The sequence below is a fragment of the Colobus angolensis genome, unplaced genomic scaffold, assembly GCF_000951035.1.
Source record: "Colobus angolensis palliatus isolate OR3802 unplaced genomic scaffold, Cang.pa_1.0 Scaffold217, whole genome shotgun sequence".
Taxonomy (NCBI): domain Eukaryota; kingdom Metazoa; phylum Chordata; class Mammalia; order Primates; family Cercopithecidae; genus Colobus; species Colobus angolensis.
Genome location: NW_012115344.1, coordinates 3,946,324 through 3,971,930, shown reverse-complemented (window position 1 = coordinate 3,971,930; position 25,607 = coordinate 3,946,324). Strand labels below are relative to the sequence as shown.

The 25,607-nt window shown below is 40.0% G+C and overlaps 1 protein-coding gene across 3 annotated transcripts; it reads left to right on the top strand.

Annotated features, from left to right (window-relative positions):
- The first annotated feature begins 3,363 nt into the window (after positions 1 to 3,363).
- Positions 3,364 to 24,000, top strand: BDH2 (3-hydroxybutyrate dehydrogenase, type 2). 3 transcript variants are annotated; one of them, XM_011943246.1, is made up of 11 exons: positions 3,401 to 3,485; positions 4,452 to 4,610; positions 6,982 to 7,073; positions 7,942 to 8,020; positions 10,348 to 10,444; positions 11,598 to 11,706; positions 16,367 to 16,427; positions 17,445 to 17,558; positions 20,514 to 20,572; positions 21,269 to 21,361; positions 23,674 to 24,000. In XM_011943246.1, exons 3-11 carry the CDS (start codon positions 7,002 to 7,004, stop codon positions 23,725 to 23,727), a joined length of 738 nt encoding a protein of 245 aa, XP_011798636.1. In that variant the 5' UTR covers positions 3,401 to 3,485; positions 4,452 to 4,610; positions 6,982 to 7,001; the 3' UTR covers positions 23,728 to 24,000. The 3 variants fall into 3 exon arrangements, with proteins under 3 accessions (XP_011798635.1, XP_011798637.1, XP_011798636.1); XM_011943245.1 differs by lacking the exon at positions 4,452 to 4,610 and having other exon boundaries at positions 3,364 to 3,485; XM_011943247.1 differs by lacking the exons at positions 4,452 to 4,610; positions 17,445 to 17,558 and having other exon boundaries at positions 3,364 to 3,485.
- Positions 24,001 to 25,607: the final 1,607 nt, after the last annotated feature.

Genomic DNA, 25,607 nt, shown 5'->3' with positions numbered 1-25,607 from the left:
GGAGGCTGAGGCAGGAGAATGGCAGGAACCCGGGAGGCGGAGCTTGCAGTGAGCTGAGATCCGGCCACTGCACTCCAGCCCGGGCGACAGAGTGAGACTCCGTCTCAAAAAAAAAAATTCGTTCCTCTAGAACCTCTCCTGGTACCAAAATCTGTCTTAGGATTTTCCAGAGAGACAGAACCAATAGAATATATACAGATGGTCCCCAACTTATCATGGTTCAACTTGCGATGTTTCAACTTTAGGACGATGTGAGAACAATACGCACTCAGTGAATACTTTGAATTCTGAGCTCTTCACAAGTTAGCAATACTCTGCTGTGATCATGGGCAGTGGCGTCACGACACAGCTCTCAGTCAGCCATGGGATCACGAGTAAACAACTGTCACTGTTCAGTGTACTCTGTTCAATAAATTCCAAGAGTCAGTCAATACCTTGTTATAAAATAGGCTTTGTATTAACTGTAGGCTAACAAGGGTTCTGAGCACATTTAAGTAGGCTCGGCTAAGCTCTATGTTCAGTGAATTAGGTATATTAAATACATTTTTCAACTGACAGTATTTTCAATTTACAATGGGCTTTTGGGATATAACCCCATTGAAGGTTGAGGAATATATATATATATATATATATTTAGAGAGAGAGAGAGAGAAGATGTTTATTAGAGGAATTGGCTTACACAATTGGGGAGGCTAAGAAGTCCCACCATAGGCTGTCTGCAAGCCGGAGAGCCAGGGAAACTAGGAGTGTGGCTCAGTCCAAGTCCGAAGGCCTGAGAATCTGGTTGGCGTTCAGGTATCCAAGGGCAGGAGAAGATGGATGTCCCAGTTCTGGAAGAGAGAGATTTCACCTTTTCTCTGCCTTTTTGTTTTATCTGGGCCCTCAGCCAATTGGATAGTGCCTGCCCACATTGGGTGAAGATCCTTACCCAGTTCACTGATTCCAATGCCGATCTCTTCCAGAAACACTCACGGATGTCCCAGAAATAATGCTTACCAGCTCTCTGGGGATCCGTAAATCCAGTCAAGTTGACACCTAAAATTAACTATCACAAACATTGTCTTGAGAGCCTGGCAGAATTATATTCAGGAAACTTATTAAAAAACTGCCATTCACTCAGCAAATATTTAATGAGCATCTACTCTCTGCCAATTACTGTTTTAGGCACTGAAAGGCACTACCAATGTGGAACTCATATTGTAGACAAGAAAACAAGCAACTAATATTCTTTTAATACGACCTAATCACAATGTAAAGGAGTAAAACATATAGTCCCCACCCTTGAAGAAATTTAGTCTGCTGACAATACAAATGGGTAGGCAAGTATGTGCAATATCATGTGACTTAGGCTGTTACCATCAAGTAAGCATTATTGCTGAAGATTACAGAGGGAGGCTGAAGAAAGCTACATCAACAAGCATTCGCTGGGGGCGGTGGCTCACGCCTGTAATCCCAGCACTTTGGGAGGCCGAGACGGGCGGATCACGAGGTCAGGAGATCTAGACCATCCTGGCTAACACAGTGAAACCCCGTCTCTACTAAAAATACAAAAATTAGCCGGGCACGGTGGCGGGCACCTGTAGTCCCAGCTACAAGGGAGGCTGAGGCAGGAGAATGGCGTGAACGCGGGAGGCGGAGCTTGCAGTGAGTGGGGATGGCGCCACTGCACTCCAGCCTGGGCGACAGAGCGAGACTCCGTCTCAAAAAAAGAAAAGCATTGGAGTTGCCTTTGATTAGAGAACTCTCATACTCATGAATAGTCTGTTCCAAAAGCCTCAAAAGTCAAAGGGCATTATTAGTAAAGCAAGAGCAAAGCTAGATGTGATTACAGATTGTTAGAGCCAGCATTAGACGTTGCTGAAACAAGGAACAAGGAGGAACAATTTTACCAAAGACCTTGTATGGACACATGCAGAAAGTCCAGTTTGTTAAAGAACTAAAAAGGGCAACTTTTACCATCCATTATAATTAAATTTCTCCAAAAATGTATTCATCATAATAATCACTAACATATATTAAGTACCTGTGTGGCAAACATTGTGCTGATGGATTCATAGGCTTAGTCGTTCCTCCTCACCACATCCCTGAGGTACGTGCTATTTTACCTTCATTTTACAGATGAGAAACACGAGAGGTTCAGAGATTTAAGTGATTTACTCACTCAGCTAGTGAGAGAAAGATATGGGACTTGCTCTAGTCTTTCTGACGCCATGGTCTTTGTTCTTATCCACTGTGACTGTTAGAAATCACTTAGCTCCATGTAACAAAAAACCTGAAAAACACTAGTCTAAAGTTTATTGTCCTCACATAAGAAGTCCAGAGGAGTTGTTGCCTTGAGGCTGTCATGGAGGACACAGGCTCCTTCTCTTGCTGGGCCATGTCATTAATGTGTGCCTCTGTCCTCAGACGAACTCACTAAAAGGCTGCTCTGTCCCACACATCCTATCTTCATTCCAGGCAAAAAGAAAGGGAGGAGCAAAAGCTAAAAGCCTTTCAGAAGGGCTTACTTTTCTATTTAAGAAGGAAGCTCTCCTCAGAAATTCCCACCTGCATTTCATTGGCCAGATCTATGCTGCTTGGCCACCCTTAGCGACAAACAAGGCTATGAAGTCGAGACTTTTGTTTTCCAACTTTGACAAGTGAGAAAGGGGGAAAGTGAGCTGGAGGGGTGCTGAGGAAACCAATTTATACAGTACATATACAAGTAGCCTACACAATCACTTTGCTCAGTGGCACTACAGATAAAGCACATGTTACTATCCTAACCTAGAGGGCTCATGAGATCTAGTCCTTTCTTTTTGGCCTATATCTCTGTTCTCTTCAGCCAAACTGGGGTTTTTTGCTGTTAACTCAACATGTTCCCTTTTAAGCCTCCACCCTGTCATCCAAGTTTCACGTTCTCCCCGACCCCATTCCCAGTGTAGTAAGGCTCCTGGCATTCTGCCACTAAATGTGCATTAGTGTCAGAATAGTCTGAGCATGAAAAAAATAAAAATCACAACTGTATCTTAAACACAAAGGAATTTTTTTTTATTTCTCTCCCTTAAAGCAGTCCAGGCCAAGTGCCAAGAAGGCTCCAGGATTTTCAGTGACCTAGGGTCCCTCTATTTTGTTGCTCTGCTATCTTCCACACGCAGTTTCCAGCTCAGCCAATCTTGTCTACCCTGGCACTGCACATAGTAGGCATAAACAAAACAGAGAAGTGGAGAGACGGAAGTGAAGGAAATGATTTCCACATCCTAAGTAAGCTATAAGGTGCTTTTCCACTTTTCACCTTCTACTTGGAATTTACAGTTCTACCTAAACTCCACTAGATGGCAGCACACACATTTATAAAGTGCACGGATGGAGCCACTAAACGCTGAAAGCAGGGAAACTACAAATCCCAGCGTGCTTTATTAAGCACTTGACTTTCTTCTTTACAAAGGTCTCAAGCTTGTTGCTCCCACCGGGTTCTGGAGAACGCCATCACCTCGCTGCTTAAAGTAAGATTTCCTAATACTTTTGAAATGAAACTTTAGAAAGGAAAAAGGGTAGGTTTAATTCTTAGATGTTGTTTTGTTCTGCACGTTGCCTATTTCAAAATTAATCTGAGCAGTTGGATCAGTGTAAAGATGGGTTTTTAATGAGCCTGAAACTCTGTCGTATGTATGTTTTATAAAGTAGCCCAAGGAAAAAGGATTCTTACGGTATCCTAAGTGAACATTTTTCTTCCTGGCTCTTGAAAACAATGACTTCCTGAATATGCTGTTTGTGTATCTGCTAATCAAAAATCAACGTTTTGATTCCAACTTTTGGACTAAGGAAGCCAACGTGTATGGTTTTCACATTGGATATATTGAGAGATGCCTTGATTTACCATTTCAGGCCATGTTTGCACTTGTTTTCTCAAATAAATCTGTTTTAGTTTGAGATTACAGTTTATTAAATGTTAAGGCTTTGACCCCAAAATCTGGTCCCAGAAAGAGAGGAAGGCCAGCTAAGAGGAGGTTTTCAGAGTGCGTAGAAAGGCTGCTCTGTGCTTCAGCAATGGTTCTGGAAATGCTTCTTCCGGTGTCAAAGATTCCTAGCAAAACCTTTGACTGGAGGTTTTACAGGGCCATACACCCAATATCACTAATGACAGTGTTGTAAAATAGTTTTTTGTACACCATGCTTAGGATTCAAGGAGGGTAAAGATAAAGTATATCTTTCTGAAGTATATCATTCCATGTTGAAAGTGAAAGTTTCTCTTTTGTGTAAGAAGAAAAAAAGCAAAAATTCATTGCATCAAAGTAGGTCAGGCACTGTGAAAGCCCAGCTTCCCCAGCGCCTAAAAAATGTGGACAAACTCAGAGGAAGTCAGTGAGTTGTAAGCTGATCCCTGGAGCCAGTTCTTACATAATTGTGTTAGTCTGCTCTTCCAAGAAGCAGACTCCACGATAGAATTAAATATGCGTGGATTTGATTAGGGGAAATGCTGGTGTGAGAGAGAATGAGTAGAGAACTAGGTAAGGCTGTGAGAGCCATCAGACCTCGATGCAAGTCCACCTGCGAGGGAGGAAGAGCAGGAAGCCAGGTTGAGTGGAAGCATCCCAGACAGCTGTGCAGTCTAAGAGAACTTCAGCAAGGTAGTAAGGAGCTTCTCCAGCCAGTCATCCGTTGGGGAGGACCTCTATGTCTCCCAGAAATGGATCTGCCTTAGTAAGCATGCATGCTCAGGCACTGCCTTGTAACGGCCCCAAGAAGGTGGCCTAAGCACAAGCGCAGAGATGCCGCAGCAGCTGCGCCTCATTGTCCATTACTTCCTGGGGTCAGCAGTCTGCAAGGCACAGGCTTATGGTGCCACAGTGAGGATTTAGAGAGACCCTCAGGGCTTTGAGTACCTTGAGACAATTCCATGAGATCTTCCCTTGGACCTGCAACAAGAAGGCCTAGGTTTGAATTCATAGCTGTAAAACACTGGGCAAATCTCCTTTCTTTGAAATTAGCCCCATTGGTGATCAGGCCCTGCCTATCTCTTATCTCTGAAACACTTCTGCAATCCACATATCTCTCCATCCCTGCTATTTTCTCCAGCCTGCTATTTCACCAGCGACCCCCTAGATAACCCTAGAAGCCTCCTAATGGCACACCATGCTCCTGCCCAGGTATGTTCTCCACAGCAGTCCTTCCAAAATATGAATCTGATTGCATCACACCCTTTCTATAAATCCTTCAGTGGCTGTTGCCTATAGGAGTAGGCAAGGAGTAACCTGCCCTTCACCATGTGCACATTGGACCAAATGTGGGGGTTTGAAATGGAAGAGCATATTGGGTATTAAAAAAAAAAAGAAAAAAAAAGTTTGGCTAAAGAGAGAACTGTGGTAAGTTCAAAGAGAATGGACTAGATAATAGAAGCCCTCCAGGCAAGGCTATCAACCTGTACAAAATCAGGCAGATAATGGAGCAGAGTGTTTGTGTAGGCTAGTTGTGCATGTATTGTAAGTTGGTTCATCAACACCATCCAACTCACTTTCCCCTGTTCCTCACTTTATCGAAGCTGAAAACAAAAGTCCCAACTTCCCAACCTCTTTGCAGCTAGGAGTGGCCAAGTAGCATAGATCTGGCAAATGAACTGCAGGTGGGAATTTCTAAGAAGGTTTCCTTCTTAAGTAGAAAGGTGAGGCCTCTCTGAAATCCTTTTGACTTTTGTTCCTCCCTTTCTTTTTGCCTGAAATGTGGATATGATGCCTTGGACAAAGCAGCCACTTTGTGAGTTCATATGAGGTCAGAGGCACACATTAATGACAGAACCCGGCAAGACTTTGCGCTTGTGTCCTTGAAGACAGCCTCTTTTGATGGTCATTTGACTCTTCTCCACCCCCAGCCTCACCACTAGCTCTTTCTGTCACCTTGTGATCTACAATCCAAGCACTAGCGAAATATCTCATGCACATAAGGCCCTGTGTCAGTGTTTCTCAATCTTTTAGAAATTACTGATTATGCCTGTTAATGTGTTACTACTGCAAGCTTAAACTTTATAAGAGGATCAGCAGCATTGTGGGCTGGACTGTTCCCATAGCAAAAGAGTCAGGAAGTCTTAGTTCTGGCTTTCCCATTGACTGGCTCTGTGACATTGGGCAGGTTTCAGCAGTTTCCCCTTCTGTAAAATGGGAGTATTGGATGTGATTTGATTTTTCCATCCTTTTTGTTCAATGAATATCTGAGACCAACTATGAAATCTTTTCAAGAGACAAGAAAAAACCATAAGCAATTGATAGTGCAAACCTCAACAAGTTTATGGAAGAGAAATCAAAAAGCAGCCCTGAGTAGTAAGGACACAAATAATGCCAGAGTAATGTGTGCAGGGGTCATGGAGAGAATGATGGTGGTAGTGAATAATGTCAGCACCAGAGGCTGTCCTCTCCAGGTACTGAAGGATGAGGTAGGTTAAAGTGCAATGTCTGGGCTGGGTGCGGTGGCTCATGCCTGGAATCCCAGCACTCTGGAAGGCCGAGGTGGGTGGATCGCCTGAGGTCAGGAGTTTGACACCAGTCTGACCAACATGGTGAAACCCCGTCTTTATCAAAAATACAGAAATTGGCTGGGCATGGTGGCAGGCATCTGTAATCCCAGCTACTCAGGAGGCTGAGGCAGGAGAATTGCTTGAACCTGAGAGGCAGAGGTTGCAGTGAGCCGAGATCACGCCATTACACTCCAGCCTGGGTGACAAGAGCGGAACTCCATCTCAAAAAAAAAAAAAAGGCCAATGTCTGTCACCAGTCATCACTTCAGTGGGTTATGCTAAATGTGTTTGATATACAAAGCTATGTATATAGAGGAAACATTCTGGGAGAATTCAGATGATGGGACTACTTGCACAGAGGTGCTGTCTTCAAGTTCCTGAAGGAACTCACTAAATTATTCTTAAAAGAACACACTGAACTATTCATTCTAAATGTTACTGCCTGCTCAAGACCATGTTCTACAGTATAACCCATTAAACACACATGTCTTTAGATTAAACCACAGGTTCCATTATGGGTCGACTTGATGGGAAAGTCATCATCCTGACAGCCGCTGCTCAGGGGATTGGCCAAGCAGCTGCCTTAGTAAGTTATAAGTTACTATCTTTGTTGTTTGCCTACTAACTCTTGACATAATGAATTATGTGGACTGATGCTATGGTTGTTTACTTCTGCTCTGCTTTTTTGTTTTACTTTTGTGCTTATGCTGTCTTAAGTTATAAAAATAAACAAATAAATAAATAGTTCCCTACTCCTGACCCGAGGCAGATAAAGGAATGAATACCTCATGTTTAGTACTTGACATCACTGATAACTCTGAGAAATTTCTCTACTTCAGTTTCTCTGCATCATAATAAATTTGCTACAGACAGCCAACAGGGTTACACAGCTTTCTGAAATTGTGTCAGTTTAGATATGTGACTCCAGAGTTATAAGACAGGTTACCTTTGTCTCCTGATTTATATCAATTTGTCACATTATGTACCCCACTTGAGCTAATACTGTACCTTAAGTATAATGGCAGGATATCGTTTGACATTTATGAAAGCACTAGCATACTCTTGGTAGGAAAAGGTTGAAACAACCAATTCTTATCTTATTATCTGGAGTTTAGTAACTCAAACTCAGAAATGATATAGTCTCATTATAGAAGATCAGTATTTTGAGAGTATTAAAAACAGCTGTCATTTTTTTAAAAACGTTATTTTGTTTGATACTACTTAAATGAACTAAGTCAGATGACAGGCACAATGTAGGTCACATTGTTCTAATTAATGATAAAAATAATAACAATGGAGAAGGGGTAAGACTAGATAGTTTGAAATTCTAGCTATCTTATGGGGAAAAGAACAATGAAAATAAGATAAAGGAGAGAAAGACCACATGATGTTCCATTCACTAGCACAGTTTATTCAAGTAAACAAAGGATGTATTTGTACTTTGTGTCTACTAGGCTTTTGCAAGAGAAGGTGCCAAAGTCATAGCCACAGACATTAATGAGTCCAAGCTTCAGGAACTGGAAAAGTACCCGGGTAAGCAACTCAGCAGCTTGAACTTGGGATTCAGTGTCTGCAAGGTATTATAAAGCATGGCACTCACATGTTGAAAGAAAATTCCTTAGCTACTGAGCTCCACTGCCCTGCTTTTTAGATTCTCACACTCTGATATGAAATCTATATTTTGTGAACCTACAGACAAAAATCTGTGTACTTACATGCATAAAAAAAATTTGAGGACGAATACTTTAAAAATCCTTTATTTAGCCAACACATTGAGGGATTCAGTTCCTAATTACAAACTTACATGTGAAAATTTACTAGTTGTTAGGTGAACTTTTGATGAAGCTTTTCACTTCTGTGCCCTCCTCCTCTAGGATAGCCCTGTCCAATAGTAACATGATGTGAGCCGCATGTGTAATTTTAAATTTTCTAGTATCCACATTAAAAAAGTAAAAAGAAACAAGTGAAAGTTAATTTAATACTATATTTTATTTTATCCAATATATCTAAAATATAATCTCAACATGCACTCAAGTTAGAAAATTAATGGAACATTTTAATTTTTTCTTACTAAATTTTTTATTTAAATTATTAGAAGTTTCTTACAAACTTCAATCATTAGTTTTCCCTTCTTTGCAGCTTTTCTCTTAGTTTTCTCTTCTTTGAGGTATAACTGAGAAATAAAAATTGCATATATTCAAGATGTTCAACATGTTTTCATATATGTTGTAAAATACCTTGTGAAATGGTTATTACAGTCAAGCTAATTAACATAGCCATTACCTCATTTAGTTACCTCTGTGTGTGTGTGTGCTGAGAATATGTAGGATCTACCCTCTTAGCAAATTTTGAGTATACAGTACATTCTTAATAACTATAGTCACTGTACTGTACATTAAGTCTTATAACTGCAAGAGTGTACCCTTTGACCAACATCTCAATATTTTCATACTAAATCTTTAAAATTCATGTGTATTTTATACTTGCAGCACATTTCATTTCAGACTGGCTGAATTTCAAGCGTTCAGTAGCCACATGTGGCTGGTAGCTACCGTACTGGAGAAAGCTCAGCCCTAAAATCACACATCATCATGAGAAACCCTAAGAGATTCCCCAGATTATTAGGTGTGCACCACCACTTCTTCACCCCACTGAACCAAACTCCAACATCAAGGGATTTTAATTACAGTTTACTTATCCAAAGACATCAGAACAGAGAACCTATTTGAAAGTTAACCCTTCCAGCAAAATACAACAGGTTACATAATCAAACAGCAATTAGTTCCCTGAATTAGTTAATCGAATTGGAATATGTTGAATTATAATCCCAACAAGTCAAAGTAAAGCCGCTGCACTGGGAAAGCACAGAGATAAGGAAGTGTTTCTGAAACAAAATTTCAATCTTCCCTTTCTTTATTAATCTTTTCTTTCTATATTCCCCCAAAATAAAATAAACCATATACATACTATTTATAATATATATTATAAATTATAAAATATAATACAAATTATAAATAATTATATATACATATTATACATATATTACATATTATACGTATACATATTAACACATTGTATATATTATAAATTATATTACTATATATTATAATATATTATGCACATTATAAATAATATGTGTATATATTTATAATGATGACTGCTGCTTTTGTTAGACATTCTTTGGAGTTTCTCAGTAACTAGTAGAGTGTGTATCTCTCAAGCTCCAGCCATGCCAGATCTCTCATGTCTAGCCTTCAAGTGTGTCATCCCTTCTTCTGACCCCCTCATTTCTTCTCCTTGCAGTTTAGTCCAGAAATACATGTATTTGACTGGATACCTTTGAATAACAGAGTCATTTCTAATAAATAGTGGAAATGATATAAAGGGGAAGCTCACAAATAGAAACAGTCTCTTATTCCAGAACCCTTGCTCTTCTCCACCCCTCACTCAGACAAAATTCTGCATTACTGTATAGGTACCAGGAACCTAGTCTCTGGCAGGGGAAGGATAGGCTCAAATGAGCCCACTTTCAGTTATTACTGCTGGCTTACTGAGAAATATCTAATGTACACCAGTCATACTTTACTATAAAGCCTTTACTCAGAAAGGACCGTTATTATTCAACTTGGAAAATGGACAGAGAGGAAGGAAGAGGGATGGATGGGTTATTGGAGGAGTCCAGATGGGACTTTATGTTTGCTAATGAGACTCTGAAGATTCTTAAGACCCTAGTAAGAAGGTCAGCAATCTATGAAGCCTAGCTGGACAGATACTGCAATCTTCACACTTCACACTTCAAAACAGCTAAACCTTCAAGGCTAAATACTTTTAGGAATAGTGCCTCTTGTTTTATTTTTCAGGCATTCAAACTCGTGTCCTTGATGTCACAAAGAAGAAACAAATTGATCAGTTTGCCAATGAAGTTGAGAGACTTGATGTTCTCTTTAATGTTGCTGGGTAATGTCTAACTTTTTAATTTCACTTTCCTTACAGAAAGTTTTCTATGACTTTCATTCAAAGAATTTTGACAATATGGCAAAATCATTCATATATAGTCTTCCTCATATAAGGGTGTATAAGAATACACCCAGAAACATGAAAAAAATAGTTAGCAAAGTTAGTTTTTAAGCATCTATTAAATTTTCAGCCATGTAGGGGATGTAGAAATATATCATGTTGTTCCTGCTGTCATGAAACTGACATTCTGATTGAACTGGCAGAACTTTGGTACATGGAAGTCACAGCCAACAATATTTTATAATTAATTACGTAATTTGGGTCTGGAGGACCAAATCAGCAAGGGTTCCAATGTTGAGGAAGCTTCAGTCAGAAAATGTAACTTGAAAAACAGTGAAGGATACTTTAAGGGTTTGTTTTGTTCTGCCTTAACATCTTTCTTACAACAAACTAACATCTCTCAATATGTTAAAACACTAGCAATATCATGTTGCTGTTCTGAGATGTTGAGACACTTGTTTTCCTTGCAATTTTGATTTCCCTTGAGAATTCTAAATCTGTGCCACCTGAGGGCACTGTTGCTCTTGAAATAGCAATCAAATAGGCAAATAGGGCAGGTGGTTTCTCTCTCTCTCTCTCTCTGTCTTTTTTTTGGGGGGGAGGGGTGGGGTTTGTTTTGTTTTGTTTTTGAGACAGGGTTTGTCTGGATTCCCCAGGCTGGAGGGCAGTGGAATGATCATAGCTCACTGCACCCTAGAACTCCTGGGCTCAAGTGGTCCTCCTGCCTCAGCCTTCAAAGTAGCTGAGGCTGCAGGTGTGTGCTACCATGCCCAGCCCTGTTCTCCTTTATTTGTTGTTGGCTTTTAATGGCATTGATGTTTCCAGCACAATTAGCATAAAGCTTCTTATGTTCAGTGACCGTACTTTTGTTTGGAAAACAAGAAGGATCTTGTTTTCAGATGACATTTCTAGCTTAAGTTGTCAGGATTCTTACTAATGTGATATACTAAGTGATACTATGTTTGAATTGTTCAGTCTTGATAAGGGAAAGAGACAGTGGTCTAAGTCACTAAGTGACAATAGAAATAATCAGCAAATGGAATAGAAAAATGTTAATGGCAGTTATTCCTCCATTGTTTAATCACTCTTCTAGTTTTGTCCATCATGGAACAGTCCTGGATTGTGGGGAGAAAGACTGGGACTTCTCGATGAATCTCAATGTGCGCAGCATGTACCTGATGATCAAGGCATTCCTTCCTAAAGTAAGACCACCACCACCAGGATAAGCACCACATTAGGTCTCCGTACTGGGCACACAGAGGGGATTCCCACATGTGCTGAAGAGTGATAATAACTAACATAATGATTAACATGCATTGAACATTGATATCAAGGCATTTCACATAAATTAATCTATTTAACCTTCCAGCTTATCCACTCAAGGAATATTTATTAAGCACTTTCCACACACCAGGCTCCATTCTAGGCACAGAAGACACACAAGTGAACTAAACAACGTGCCTTCGATAAGGCAGGTTCCATTCTTGGGGGTGAGATGGGATAATTAGTAATCAAATAGACATAGAATATGTGGCGTGGTTTTAAGTATAATGAAGAGAAAGAAGTTAGGATATCAATGAGGCCTCTCTGGACTCCACTGCGAAGGTGAAACTGTCATAGCAGTCCAAAAGAAGTGAGGGAGCTGATCATTCAGGTAGCTTGAGAGAGGATTCCAGGAGCGGTAACAGCAGGGAGGCACACAAGACTGGAATAATCCTATGAGGTAGGTACTATTATCTCATCCATTGTTCAGAAGATGAAACTGAGAGTTTAGGCAACTTGCTCAAGGTCACCCAACTAGCACATGGTTAGAACCAAGATTTGAAGCCTGGACGTTGAGCCCCTTCGTGAATTTCAGTTTAGGCTCACACCCTCAAGATGGATGTACTCCGTTGCTTTTCTCTACCCTGAAACTTCTCCCTTCGCTCTTGTTTTGATCTGAACCACAGTGGTACTGGGCAGGTGAGAGAAAGTGTGTGCTCAAGAGAACGTTCCTCCTGGGCCTGCTTCCCTTGAATTCTCAAGCCTTCACACAATGCATCAATGTTTTAAATTTTATTTTATAAACTGGCATTAAGCGCCTCTTGGTATAAATCACTATATAAGGTGCTCTAGGGGAGTATAAATATGAGCAATATAAGTCCCTGACTTCAAATGAACTTATAAACCAGTGGAAGCAGACAGCACAGGCTGAGACAATGAAAGGGGTAGACTGGGTACACAGCCAGCTCAACTCAAGGTTATAAATTGAACCTAGTGAAATGCAGAAGAACCACTTTTCCCTTCCGTCCCAGCTGGATTCGATGTCCTGTCCATGTCAGGGCAGGAGAAGAGCTTTGTTAATGGCACAGCAGGGCTGATATTCTACTCTGAATATTCAACCTAATGTCAAGAAGGTTCCAGATGAACATTAACAGGAAAATTGGAGAAACTGACTTAGTAATGAAGGAACTTTGAAAAATCTACTTGTTTAGTGCCTAGAAGGGATTTTTGGGTGGGTCCACAGAATGTTGAACTAGCAAATTTTTATAACAAATTGTTTTTTTAAATGTAAGTTGCTTTTCTAGCCTCTTTGGAGTTTATGAGAATCTATATTATTTGGAACACGAACGTATTTTTGAAGACAGATCCTTTGCATAGGTTACAGGGGTAGACCAGAGTCTATGGTATAGGAGGAAAGCTTAGGTCATTGTGGTTAAGACTATTGCACATGCATGAGACTCATTTGCAAAACCAGGCTCTAAACTGCTTTACAAATTTTAGTAAAGGAAGTAGGTGTGGAGTACAGTGGAGCTGAAATGTAAACTTGTGTTAATTTTTAAAATATACAAACATTAACTTGCAAACTAGTGAGTTTGCTTGTGATTTACAACATCTTAACAATGATCCATGTGAGCCAAAAACACAGATTTGTTTAAAAAAAAAAAAATCCCAAGAGATGTTAATGGCAGGGATGTGGTATTAGAAGGTTCTAGTGCCACTTGTTTAAAATGACCCTGACAAAATCGAATCCTGGTCTTGGACTCTGTCATCAGAAGTCCTTAGGTGCAGTCTGCGCCCTGCCCCTAATTGGCCATGTGCCATCGAGATGGCACTTGTACCCTCCCAAGTACATATTTCTTTTAGCTAAAAAATAAGGATGATAGATTACACAATCACTCCCAGACATAATTATCTAGGATCCTCTGTATCATTAACTATGATGCACATATCCCAGGTTAGAACTTTCCAGGGGAAGCTGGGGTTTGGAGTCTAGGCAGATCTGGAAAGTCAGCTGGTCAGAACATAGGAACACTCATAGGAAACTTTTGTTCATGGATAGATACACAGGAAAGCATTCCAAGACTGGAAGATCAGTCAAAAGGCAGAGAACAAGTTGAAAATACTTTAAGAAGAGGTCAGTGCAGAATCCAAGCTCCACCAGAAGAGAAGATCCATTAGGGAAAAGATTTGGGGATATCTTTGTTATTTGGGTTAGTTTGTTTGCTTGCTTCCTGCCTCCCCCTCCCCTACTATATCTTAGAAGAGTTTTTAGCATATAGAGGTGCTCAGCAAACATTTGTCAAATAAATAAATGAATCAAGATTGTTAGTCCAGCAGGAACCACTGGAGACCCAAGTGGCCAGGTTTCACTAGGGTTGGGGGCTGAGCTCTGGCCAATGGAGACAGAAGGGCTGGGTCAGAGTAAGACTAACTAGATACAGCTCCATGGACTCTTAAGCCGGTATTTCTACCTCCTACCTTAGCTTCTGAGAGATCAATCCTAGATAGCAGTACTATGTACCAGGTACTTCACTTTATAGTCATGCCTGCCAGAGAGGGTTATTGCATGGGGAGCCAGGGAGAGCCTGACACTATGACAACAGCTCCTGACCTGGACTGGGAAGGCAGCATTGGAACAGGCACCGACTGTGGGCTCTAGAAGCAGAGAGGGACCTTGGTTGAATTTGGTTGAATGGACAGTGCAAGTGTTAGGGGACAGCAGTAACATCTCTTAGATGGCTTTATTCTAAGGCTTTGCCTGAGATAATATTGCATTTCTAGAGAGGACTAGAGATTGACTTACTTAATGACCCATCTTTATGTATTAAATTGGAGTATATGTATTCTATATGTATTTTTAATGGGGAATGCTATTTGCTAAATTGGATAAGAAAGAAGAATTTTAAGGCTTACTTTTCAACATCATGGCACTTGACCAACATTTTTGACACTTTTTATGAGAACCCCATTTCATTATGGTCCTCTTTATTATGTAAAACACACAATTGAGTTAAACATTATTATTTCCCCTGCTGTCTTCTTTAACTTGGTTGGGTTACAATCAGCCTCTCCTTGAATCCACTTAGTCCATTCAGCAAAGTGCCTTGGGGTTACTTTAGATTCTGTTTTTAGGGGTAATTAGAAGCTAAATCTCAGAACAAAGTCAGAAGAATATCCTAAGGAATCAATCATCTTGGCCACACCAATCCTGGATCCATTCAATCATTCACTTTCCCCTTTCCTACACCTCTTTTTCTAAAAGCTGCTCAAGAAACTCATCCCAACAGAAGTCAATTTTTTTCTCTGGCTCTTTACGCTGCCTATTGAGACTTCTATGTGCATGTTATAATTAGTAAAGTTTGAAAACATTTTTAAATTTGTAACAGTTTCCTTTATTATATATTTATTCAGGTAAAGGACAGGGCCCAGCAATCTGTGTTTTAAACTAGCACCTCAGGAGATTCCGATTCATCCACATTTATTGACTGCCTACTGTGTACACTGTCTAGGAGAACAAAACAGCCAAAGACCCTCATCTTAATAAATTCACACTTCAGTGGGGGAATTCTGAAGAAGGCGTTCTTAGGAAACATTGCCCTAAATTGGTGAGGCCCGCCCTCCCTGCAGCAACCATCTACCAGGTCCTGCCCATCCTGCCTCAGCCCTCTCCTCCTCAGCTACCCATAGACATTTCTGCAGCTCCACCTTTATCACTCTTTCCTGAACCCTGCATCAGCCTCCACTAGTCTCTGGGCACCAGACTAATCCTTGTAATCCCCAAGTCTGAACATGCCACTCCTCCTCTGCTTTAAACCCTTCAATGTCACTGCATTGCCTTCAGGGTAAGACCCAGGTTCTAAATTCAGCCCTTGTTGACCTCTGCAGCATCATTACTTCTATACCCTGCATTCCAGCCAGACCCAGCCCCTCCTCCCAGTTCCCGATGGAACCTTTATACCTGTGTACCCACTCCTCAAAACATCCTTTTCTTCTATTTTTCTGACTAATACTCTAGTGTTCAAAATTCAGCCTGTATCCGTCCCCCTCAGGAGGTCCCCTCTCAGTGTCGCCCAGCCTGAACTGCTCCCTTTCTGCCCTCACCCTGCTGTTAGATCTCTGTGGAGGTCTCTGCTGTCGCTGGATGTGGATTATGTCAACCACTAACCAGACTAGTTGCCTCCTGTAGGCAGTAATCTCCTGGACCTAGCACAATACCTGGCCTCAGTAGGTATTAAAAAAATATGTGTTGAATGGAGTAGGTTTCCCAACATCAGTAACACATAATAACAACATTTATTTGCATTTCATTTAAGTCAGCATTCATTTGTAGTCTTGCTGACATTCTTATACCATGGGAAGGTGGTAATCTCCCTGAGAAATGCCAGTAAGTGTGGTCACATTGCCATCATTTCCCAGCAATAGCTGATGAGGTGTTTTGGGTTCACTGTCAAGACTGCTTAATACTGTTTAATGTGACTAGCTAATACAGTAATTAAATTCATTCTGCAAACCCTAAGAAAATGCAAATCTTTTTAAAAGGTAGTATTTTAGCACATGAAGTGGATTTTTTTTTTTTTTGTATTTGTTTTGTTTTGGCAGATGCTTGCTCAGAAATCTGGCAATATTATTAACATGTCTTCTGTGGCTTCCAGCATCAAAGGTGGGTCTGTCTCCCTCTGAGGACTGCGATGCTCATACACACACATCATTAAAAGCTCTGCGTTTGGGAACAGGCATAGCAGAGATCATAATTTCAAGTACTGAAATAATTTCAAAAGTGCTTTTTTCAAAATTGGTATTAAGTTCCTTAATCACAGATCTTTTGCTCTAGATGTGAGCCAGTGGTAAAGTTAAATTAAAATATGGGGGGTTTGTTGCCCTCCCTTTTATTCTTTCTAAGGGATATGGAAATGAACATCAAACTGGGAGAAAGAAACATTTAACATTTAATTAATTTAAAATAGTGTATTAAGCACCAGTATGTGCTCTGCCCCTAAAAGAATTCACAGTCCAAAACTAGGAGCAAGGCAGCAAACATCATCTTCTCCAATGTGATGATATATAACAGAGGTTTGTACAAAGCGCTGTCAAAATACAGGGAAATAACTGCCTGTGAGTTTGTGGAATGCTTCACAAAGACAGTTGATCTGAGCCATCAGCGAGAAGTCAAGTTGAAGGACAAGGGCAGCAGTGTAAAATGTGGATTATGTCACAATCTGGCATAGCTGGATCTGTGAGTTTAAAATGAAATAGTTACTGCTGAGATAACATTTCTTCTTTTTGCAAGGATACACATATTCAACATACAGAAGAGAGGAATGTAAAGAAGTGCCTAGGCGTCCTGTTTTACTGTTTTGTTTTGTTATTAATCTTTATTTTCTTTGGGAATCTGCCTAAGAGTTACGGCAACTGATGGTGAGAAACTAAGACTACCAATGTTAAATAAGTTCAGAATTTCAATTAAGTCTCAATTAAGTTGTGCCTATACTGATATTATTTCCCTAGATCCAGAAACTGACTATTAAAGGAATAAAATCTGATATCAATCTTTTTAAGAGGGGAGGAATGTGGGAGAAAGCATGAAAATGGCTACTGGGAAAACTTATTTGTGCTACCTTTCTAAAGGAAAATACATTTTTTTATTCCTTCAATTGTTGAACCTTTCCTCCACCCGCAGGAGTTGTGAACAGATGTGTGTACAGCACAACCAAGGCAGCCGTGATTGGCCTCACAAAATCTGTGGCTGCAGATTTCATCCAGCAGGGAATCAGGTGCAACTGTGTGTGCCCAGGTGAGTAAGGCACTGCAGGGCTGTGAACTTGGCCTTCTGACACTGTGTTTGCCACCGTGAAAGATATCTATAAAAGCTTATTTGCCACATGTTATATTGTATTCTGGGAAAAAGTTCAGAAAAAGGGGGTGATGGCTGGGCTTATTAAGATAACAGTACAGTTGTAAGTTGAGACAGAGATCCTAAGCCACTGGGAACGAGCCACAGATGCAAAAGACTTAAATGTGTTGGACAATTCAGAAGCAAGTGGCTAAGAGACATAGTTGGCCAGGCTTGCTGTTGGGAAGCAGACCAGGGTTGACCTTTTCAGGGGAAAGATGTCAAGGGAAAGATGAAAATAGACCACACTCACAGGACAGCAGGGAAAAAGTAAGGGGAATCTTCCAAAATACAAGGATCCACTAAAATCATTTCAACCACTGAGGTAGCCTATAAATAAAAAGGAGGCATTAATCTTCCTTTATGCTATAAAAAGGGGGCCAGCAAACCATGGCCTATGGGCCACATCTGGGTCACCACCTGTTTTGTAAGCAAAGTTTTACTGAAACACTTCCACACCCAATTTGCTTATGTTATTGCCTATGGCTGTTTTCATGCTACGAAGGCCGAGCTTAGAATAACAATTGCAACAGATAAAATGACTCTCAAAGTTATAAATATTTTTTATCTGCCCCTTTACCAAGAAAGGTGTGCCAATCCCTCACACAAAGGAAAGAAGAAAAGCAGAACTTTCCTTTTCTTAATAACCACGGGTGTTATTAAGTCTCATTTTCACAATATTATTGTGTCTCATTTTCACAATAACCATAGATGTGTTTATTAAATTGATATGTACTTTTACCCAGTTCTACCAATCTAAAAGGAACATAAGGTATCTAATAAGGATTATAATATTCTTCAAAAATAAATTATTGCATATCCAGGATCAAGGTTTCCCTCAGTAGTGCACAATTGATATGGGGGATGGTGTGTGAAAGGGAAACATTTCAACATGACCTGGGGACCTTTCAAACCTGAAGGGCGTGCCAGAATTTAGGGAAGGAGTTCATGGAGAGAACTGTGGTGTTTAGAAAGTCCCACAGGAGATTCTGATTGAATCTTCAGTTGAAACCCACTGACTTAAAGAGGGAAAACTAAACATCCCCCAAGCTACAGAATTTCAGCAATTGAGATGTTCTGTTTTATTTTTCTTGGAACAGAAATGTAAACATAGGTAATGCTAAGAAAAAGAAGAATACATGAGAGATCATTTCACTGGGTTTTGATGTACATCCTGGTGATACTGGAGTCTAGCTATTCTTGTGCCATTTACCCAGTGGAATAAATGGTAAAATGATTTGGAAAATGTGGTTGTTTCAGTGACTGGACTTATCAGAAGATTGGAAAATATGTTATCAAACTCTTTGGAACAAGGAACTAGCTGTGACTCAGTCAACCGATCACAGAAGAAAACTTGAGGAGGGTTGAGTATGTCTGAGATGCTGCTGATGGTTGTATAGTCACAAATCTCCAGCCAGACTTCTGTAGACCCTGGCATAGTATGTCTGTGCCATGGACACAGCTGAACCCAGTGACACTGGAATCCTCTAAAGGCATGGGCTGGCTCTACAGTTCTTATTGAATAGCCATTAGTACCAGTCATATGTCAGACATGCTGTTCATTTACCTCAGAGGGAGAAAGCTGTTAAAGCTGTAAGGATTCTGAAGAGACTGTTAGTGAAAGCTTGAGGTGCACACTGTTGGTAAAACTGTGGACTTCAAGGAGGCTATTGAGGTAAGTGAGGAAAATATTATTGAAAATTAGATAAAAGAGGATCTTTGTCATACAGTTTCAGAAAGTACATCAACACTGTTGCCTGTAGTGTGAAGGCAGAAGATGTTACTAAGAACTGGGTGATCTAGCTAAGGTGATTTCTACCCAGAGTCTTGAAAGTGCTGGCCACTTATAGTAAAATGTGACCAGAGACAGATAACCAACCTACAGAGGAGGGTCCAAAACGGAGTCAGGCTTTCTGATTTTGAAGATTTCCTGCTTCATCAGAAAAAATAGCAAATGATGCTAAAATTAAGAAATGTTTTCTGAACAAAGGTCAAATCTATGGTACTCTCAAGAACATGATCTAAGGGTGAAGTATGACTGTAAAACCATTTGTTACCACCTCGGAAATATCACATTATTTGCCAGAGTACTCTTTAGTCTGAGAAAAGGGCCCTCTACAGAGAATGTACAGTTTATGTCAGTTAACAAAAAAGTCTGGGTAACTTGCTCTAGGAGACCATAAACTAAGTGGAATTTTAAAATGTTAGTGTTGTTCTTATTTTTCTTTTTTAAAGTAAAATAACTTTAAATTATATTAAATTATATTTTTGATTAAAAACTTGAAACTGTGGTTAAAAGTTGGAATTTGAAACAATGAAAATAGGCAAGGTGCTAAGAAAAATTTAGTGCCACCTGAATTGGTAAGGACTGTGGTAGCCATGGAATTGTCCCCAAAGATCCCACAGTCAACTTGACAGCAAAGAATGGTTTTGAGATCATTGAGGCAAACTGGCTCCTTAAGCTGGCAAAGTGCTTGTACAGTTTTATCTACATCTCAGGCTTATTGTAAGGATTAGCTGATATAATGTATATAAAAGTATTTAAAATCCATAAAGCATCATATAAATACAATGTGACTAAAATATATGTCCTTGAGAATGCTGGGTGATTCATCCAGTGTCCCTACATAGTGTCACAAAGAATCATAGTCTGTATTTTTAAAATCATAGAAATGTTATTGAAGAAGTTATAAGCCTATTAAATAAGAGGCCTCAGGCAGGCAGATGTAAAGTTGTCATTTTAAGTCAAGGACAAGAATCTCGCTGATTGTTGTATCATATGGAAAGGAAGTTTAGTTGTCGATTTCTTTTTCAGTTTAAGTGAGTAACCAAGCTGAATATCCCCCTTTGATTTAGGAACGGTTGATACCCCATCTCTACAAGAAAGAATACAAGCCAGAGGAAATCCTGAAGAGGTATATCTAGCATTTAAAATGTATTTAAACCTTTGGTTAATAAATACCCTCTTCCATCCCTATAGCAGACAAATTTATAGAGACAGAAAGTGAAATGGTAGTTGCCAGGGGCTTGGAAGGAGGGAAATGAGTAGTTAATGCTTAATGAGTAGAGAGGTTCCATTTTGTAAGATGAAAAGAGCTCTGCTGGGTAAGCTGAGCTTGGGGGATCGCTTGAGCCCAGGAGTTTGAGGTACAACAGTGAGGTATGATCACAACACTGCACTCCAGCCTGGGCAACAGAGCAAGACTCTGTCTCTAAGAAAAAATAATAATAATAAAAATAAGAGTTCTGGAGATGGACACTGGTGATGGTGGCACAACAGTGTAAGTGTACATAACACTATTGAACTACTATACACTTAAAATGGTTAAGATAGTGAATTTTATATTCTGTATACTTTACCACAACTTTTGAAGATGAAAAAAATAATGCCTTCATCCTTTAATATTATCTTTCTGATCTGTCACAATATCTGTGGGTTTTAATATAACACAAACAATTAACTTTGGCGAAAGACTCACCATAACCCTAGCTGATTATTCATCAAGGCAGCAAGCCAGTGGATTCTCTTGCCTTTAACTCCTTGAAGAAGATGCAGGTGAGCAGATACAGCTGCTCCCATCACTGATGTCTGGTATGGTCTCTGGTCACAGGCACGGAATGATTTCCTGAAGAGACAAAAGACGGGAAGATTTGCAACTGCAGAAGAAATAGCCATGCTCTGCGTGTATTTGGCTTCTGATGAAGTAAGCGCTATTCTTCCCAAGGAGTTCATTGTCCTCAATCACATTTGACCACAATTTGCTCATCAAAATAATATCATTTTAGAGAGTTTATGGCATATATATGCTAAGATGCTACATTTATAAGATAGGGATAAGTTCTCATTTAATTTGCCCAAAGAAAGACCAGTTTGATCTGAACCACTAACTCTTCCTTATTCAGCTTTACATAAAATCTTGTAGCAAACAAAAAGGAGGACTAAAAAAAGTTAAAGTGCTCAATTTTCTGAGAGACAGTTCCTTTCAAAAATTATAACTGGGGAAACCCTGATTAAATTCAAGTCAAACAAATGAACCTCTAGGATTTTAAGAGCTTTAAGTGAAATGGGGAGAAGAATAAGCAGATTTGTGTTCAGTGGACACAGAATTGGCATGTGGTGTTTTAGTTTTACTTGTGACTTGTTTGGGAGAATTCCACTGGCTCTTTTTTCTCTATTAATTCTTACTTATGGCCGGGCATAGTGGCTCACGCCTGTAATCCCAGCACTTTGGGAGGTCGAGGCAGGCGGATCACCTGAGTTCAGGAGTTTGAGACCAGCCTGGCCAACATGGTGAAACCCCGTCTCTACTGAAAACAGAAAATAGCAGGGTGTGATGGCAGACGCCAGCTACTCGGGAGGCTAAGGCAGGAGAATCGCTTGAACCAGGGAGGCGGAGACTGCAGTGAGCCGAGATTGCACAACTGCACTCCAGCCTGGGCAACAGAGCGAGACTCCATCTCAAAATAAATACATATTTTTAAAAATTCTTACTTGTTTGTCATTGTGTATGGAAATTCCTAATTTAATCTCTTCCACTTTGCATCTGTTTAACAGTTTTTTCCTTAATGGCTATCGTATACTTTTAAATGGCTTAAGATGAAAGCAAAAATGATGTTTATAAGGTATAAAACACAAGAACCTCCTCCTCCGTTTTATGTCTCTGAATACTACGTGAACAAGGAACTGTAATGTGTGAGAAGGGGAAGGAAAGGGGACTAGGTGGAAGTGAGGAGGGAACAACTGATAACTCCTCTTCCCAGTAACTTGGTGCACACCAGATAGTTGGTGAATGTGACAAATACAGGGATTGAAATGTTTCCGTAACAGTGCAGTTTCTTCTCAGAACTTCTCCCAACTATTAACAACAATTGTTAATAGCTGGGGAGATGAATAGACAAATGTTTAAAGGAGAAGCACATGAGCCTTTGTGATTTCTCTGAATCCATATCTTCAGAAGAGCTCATTTGATTTGGGTACTGCTGATAAGCTAAATTACCCTTAGTTAGCCAGAGCTTAGGTTACAAAATATTTGGAAGTGTTCTGGCCTGAAATGTGCTACAAAATACCTTTGGCTTTTTAGAGGTTTCCAGAGGAGTTCATATGCGTAACAGAGCTTGCCTTTTAAGAGAACTTGGGGGAGTTGAAGGTATTTCTTTGGTAAAGTGACTAATAACTCCCTAGTTCACCTACAGTATATGATCAGCTTTTATATATTGAACTCTTAAAATTTATTCATTATGATGTCCTTACATCCTCTTCCATTGTTTCAGGCTTTAGATGAATTTAGACTGTTTGAGTTTTTATTATCCATTTTAAGTTAGAAGATTTTTAAACTTCTACCAAAAAGATCACTTCAGCCTTATTTAGAATATGAAAAATTTATGGGAATAAATCAGTAATTATTTTTTAAATCCCTCAGTTTTATAAAGATTTGGATATCTGAAACTAATATAGAATATTTTTATAGCTTAATAGATTATAGTTATTATTATTCATGTAAATTTTAAAAACACATTTAGTGTGCTTCAGATCCTAGAATTATCCACTTATATTGATCAACTAAATACATGTTGTCTTTTTTTTTTTAAACTGGTCATTAATATGACCATTTTATGACTGATACACTTATGTTCAAAAGTTTATTAGTGGCATAAAACTTAGCTAGTTTTGAATAGTTCTGAGTTTCAAAATGAAAATGTGCTTTTAGTCTATATCCTAATTTGGGGAATGGCTATACATCACCGTTCCTTAATTCGGGGATTCTGAGACCAAATACCTAACAGTGACAGGCGCTTGGACACCAGCCAAAGGCCATTTAGTTCCAGATCACAGGACACTCAGCAGTTCTCAATCAACCAAACGTTAATTTGGATTTCCCTGAATTAAGTGTTTAAGTGAGGTTTCCTGTTAGGACAAGAGTAAATTGTTTAGTTATCCTAGTCATAGGAAAATCTGAAAATACAGCCTGTATCAAACCTGGCTAATTGTTCTGTCTCCTTGTGTTTATCACTGCAGTCTGCTTATGTAACTGGTAACCCTGTCATCATTGATGGAGGCTGGAGCTTGTGATTTTAGGATCTCCGTGGTGGGAAGGAAGGCAGGCCCTTCCTATCCACAGTGAACCTGGTCATGAAGAAAACTCACCAGTCATCTCTTTCCTGTTAATCACATGTTAATGAAAATCAGAAAATCAGCCCTTTTTAATGATGTCACTGTTTGCAAGAGTCTGATTCTTTCGGTATATTAATCTCTTTGTAATCTCTTCTGAAATAATCGTAAAGAAATAAAAATATTGAACTCATAGCAAGAGAATAGTTTTAAAAATAAATCTCGATTTGTCAGTATCTGTCTTAGTCACTTTGGGCTGCTATAACAAATTACCATAGACTGAGTGTCATACACAGTAAACATTTGTTGTTCAGTCCGGAGGCTAGGAAGTGCAAGATCAAGGTGCCAGCACATATGGTATCTGGTTAGGGCCCACTTCCTGGTTTGCTGATGGTCATCTTCTTCTTTTTTTTTTTGAGACGGAGTCTCGCTCTATCGCCAGGGCTGGAGTGCAGTGGCCAGATCTCAGCTCACTGCAAGCTCCGCCTCCCGGGTTCCTGCCATTCTCCTGCCTCAGCCTCCGGAGTAGCTGAGACTACAGGCGCCCGCCCCTCGCCCGGCTAGATTTTTGTATTTTTTTTAGTAGAGACGGGGTTTCACTGTGTTAGCCAGGATGGTCTCGATCTCCGGACCTCGTGATCCACCCGTCTCGGCCTCCCAAAGTGCTGGGATTACAGGCTTGAGCCACCGCGCCCGGCCTTTTTTTTCCTTTTTTTTGGGACAGAGTCTCGCTGTCTCCCAGACTGGAGTTCCCTGCAAGCTCCGCCTACCCGGTTCACGCCATTTTCCTGCCTCAGCATAGGAGTAGCTGGGGCTACAGGCGCCTGCCACCACGCCCGGCTAATTTTTCTGTATTTTCAGTAGAGACAGGGTTTCACCGTGTTAGCCAGGATGGTCTCAATCTCCTGACCTCGTGATCCTCCCGCCTCCCGACCTCCCAAAGTGCTGAGATTACAGGCGTGAGCCACCGTGCCAGGCCAGGTCATCTTGCTATAGCAAGCCTCACATAGCAAGAGCAGAGAAAAAAAGCAAGCTCTTGTCTTTTTATAAGGATACTAATCCTGTTCATGAGGGTGCTACCCTTGTGACCTGATTACCTCCCAAAGGCCCTACCTCCTAATGTATCATATTGGGGGTTAGGATTTCAACACTTGACTCTCGGATGATACAAATAGCCCATTGCAGCATATATAATTAAAATGTAAATATGATGAAAAAAGGAAGCTTATGGGTTTTTTTTGGGGGGGTGGTGTTAAGGAAGACGATAGTAATTTCAGGACTAGGCATGGTAGCTCATGCCTATAATTCCTGCAATTTGGGAGGCCAGGGCAGGAGGATCACTTGCTGCCAGGAGTTCAAGACCAGCCTGGTTAACATAGGGAGGCTAAGACAGGAGGATTGCTTGAGCCCAAGAATTTGAGGCTGCAGTGAGCTGTAATCATGCCACTGCACTCCAGGGTGACAGAGCAAGACCCTGTACCTGAGTAATAATAATAATAATTTCTACTTTGTTTTTCAATATTCAAATATTTTTATATAATTCTGCATTGTTCTGTATGTAGATCCTAATTTTAAAATTTTACACCATCATAAATGAACAAAGGTAGGAAGGAGTTTGGCTTCAATAACTTACAGTAAAAGGAGTAAAAGAGTTCAGCCTCAAAACTATATTGTTGATCTGTTATGAAAAATAATCCAGTGTTTATACTTAACAGATGCCATCCCTTATTAATTAAATACTATTTTTTTTAGTCTAAACAATCTTTATTAAAATAAGCAATGATAACCTGACATGGGCCTAAGAAATATATAGTTAGCTAACTGACAATATTTTCAGTTAC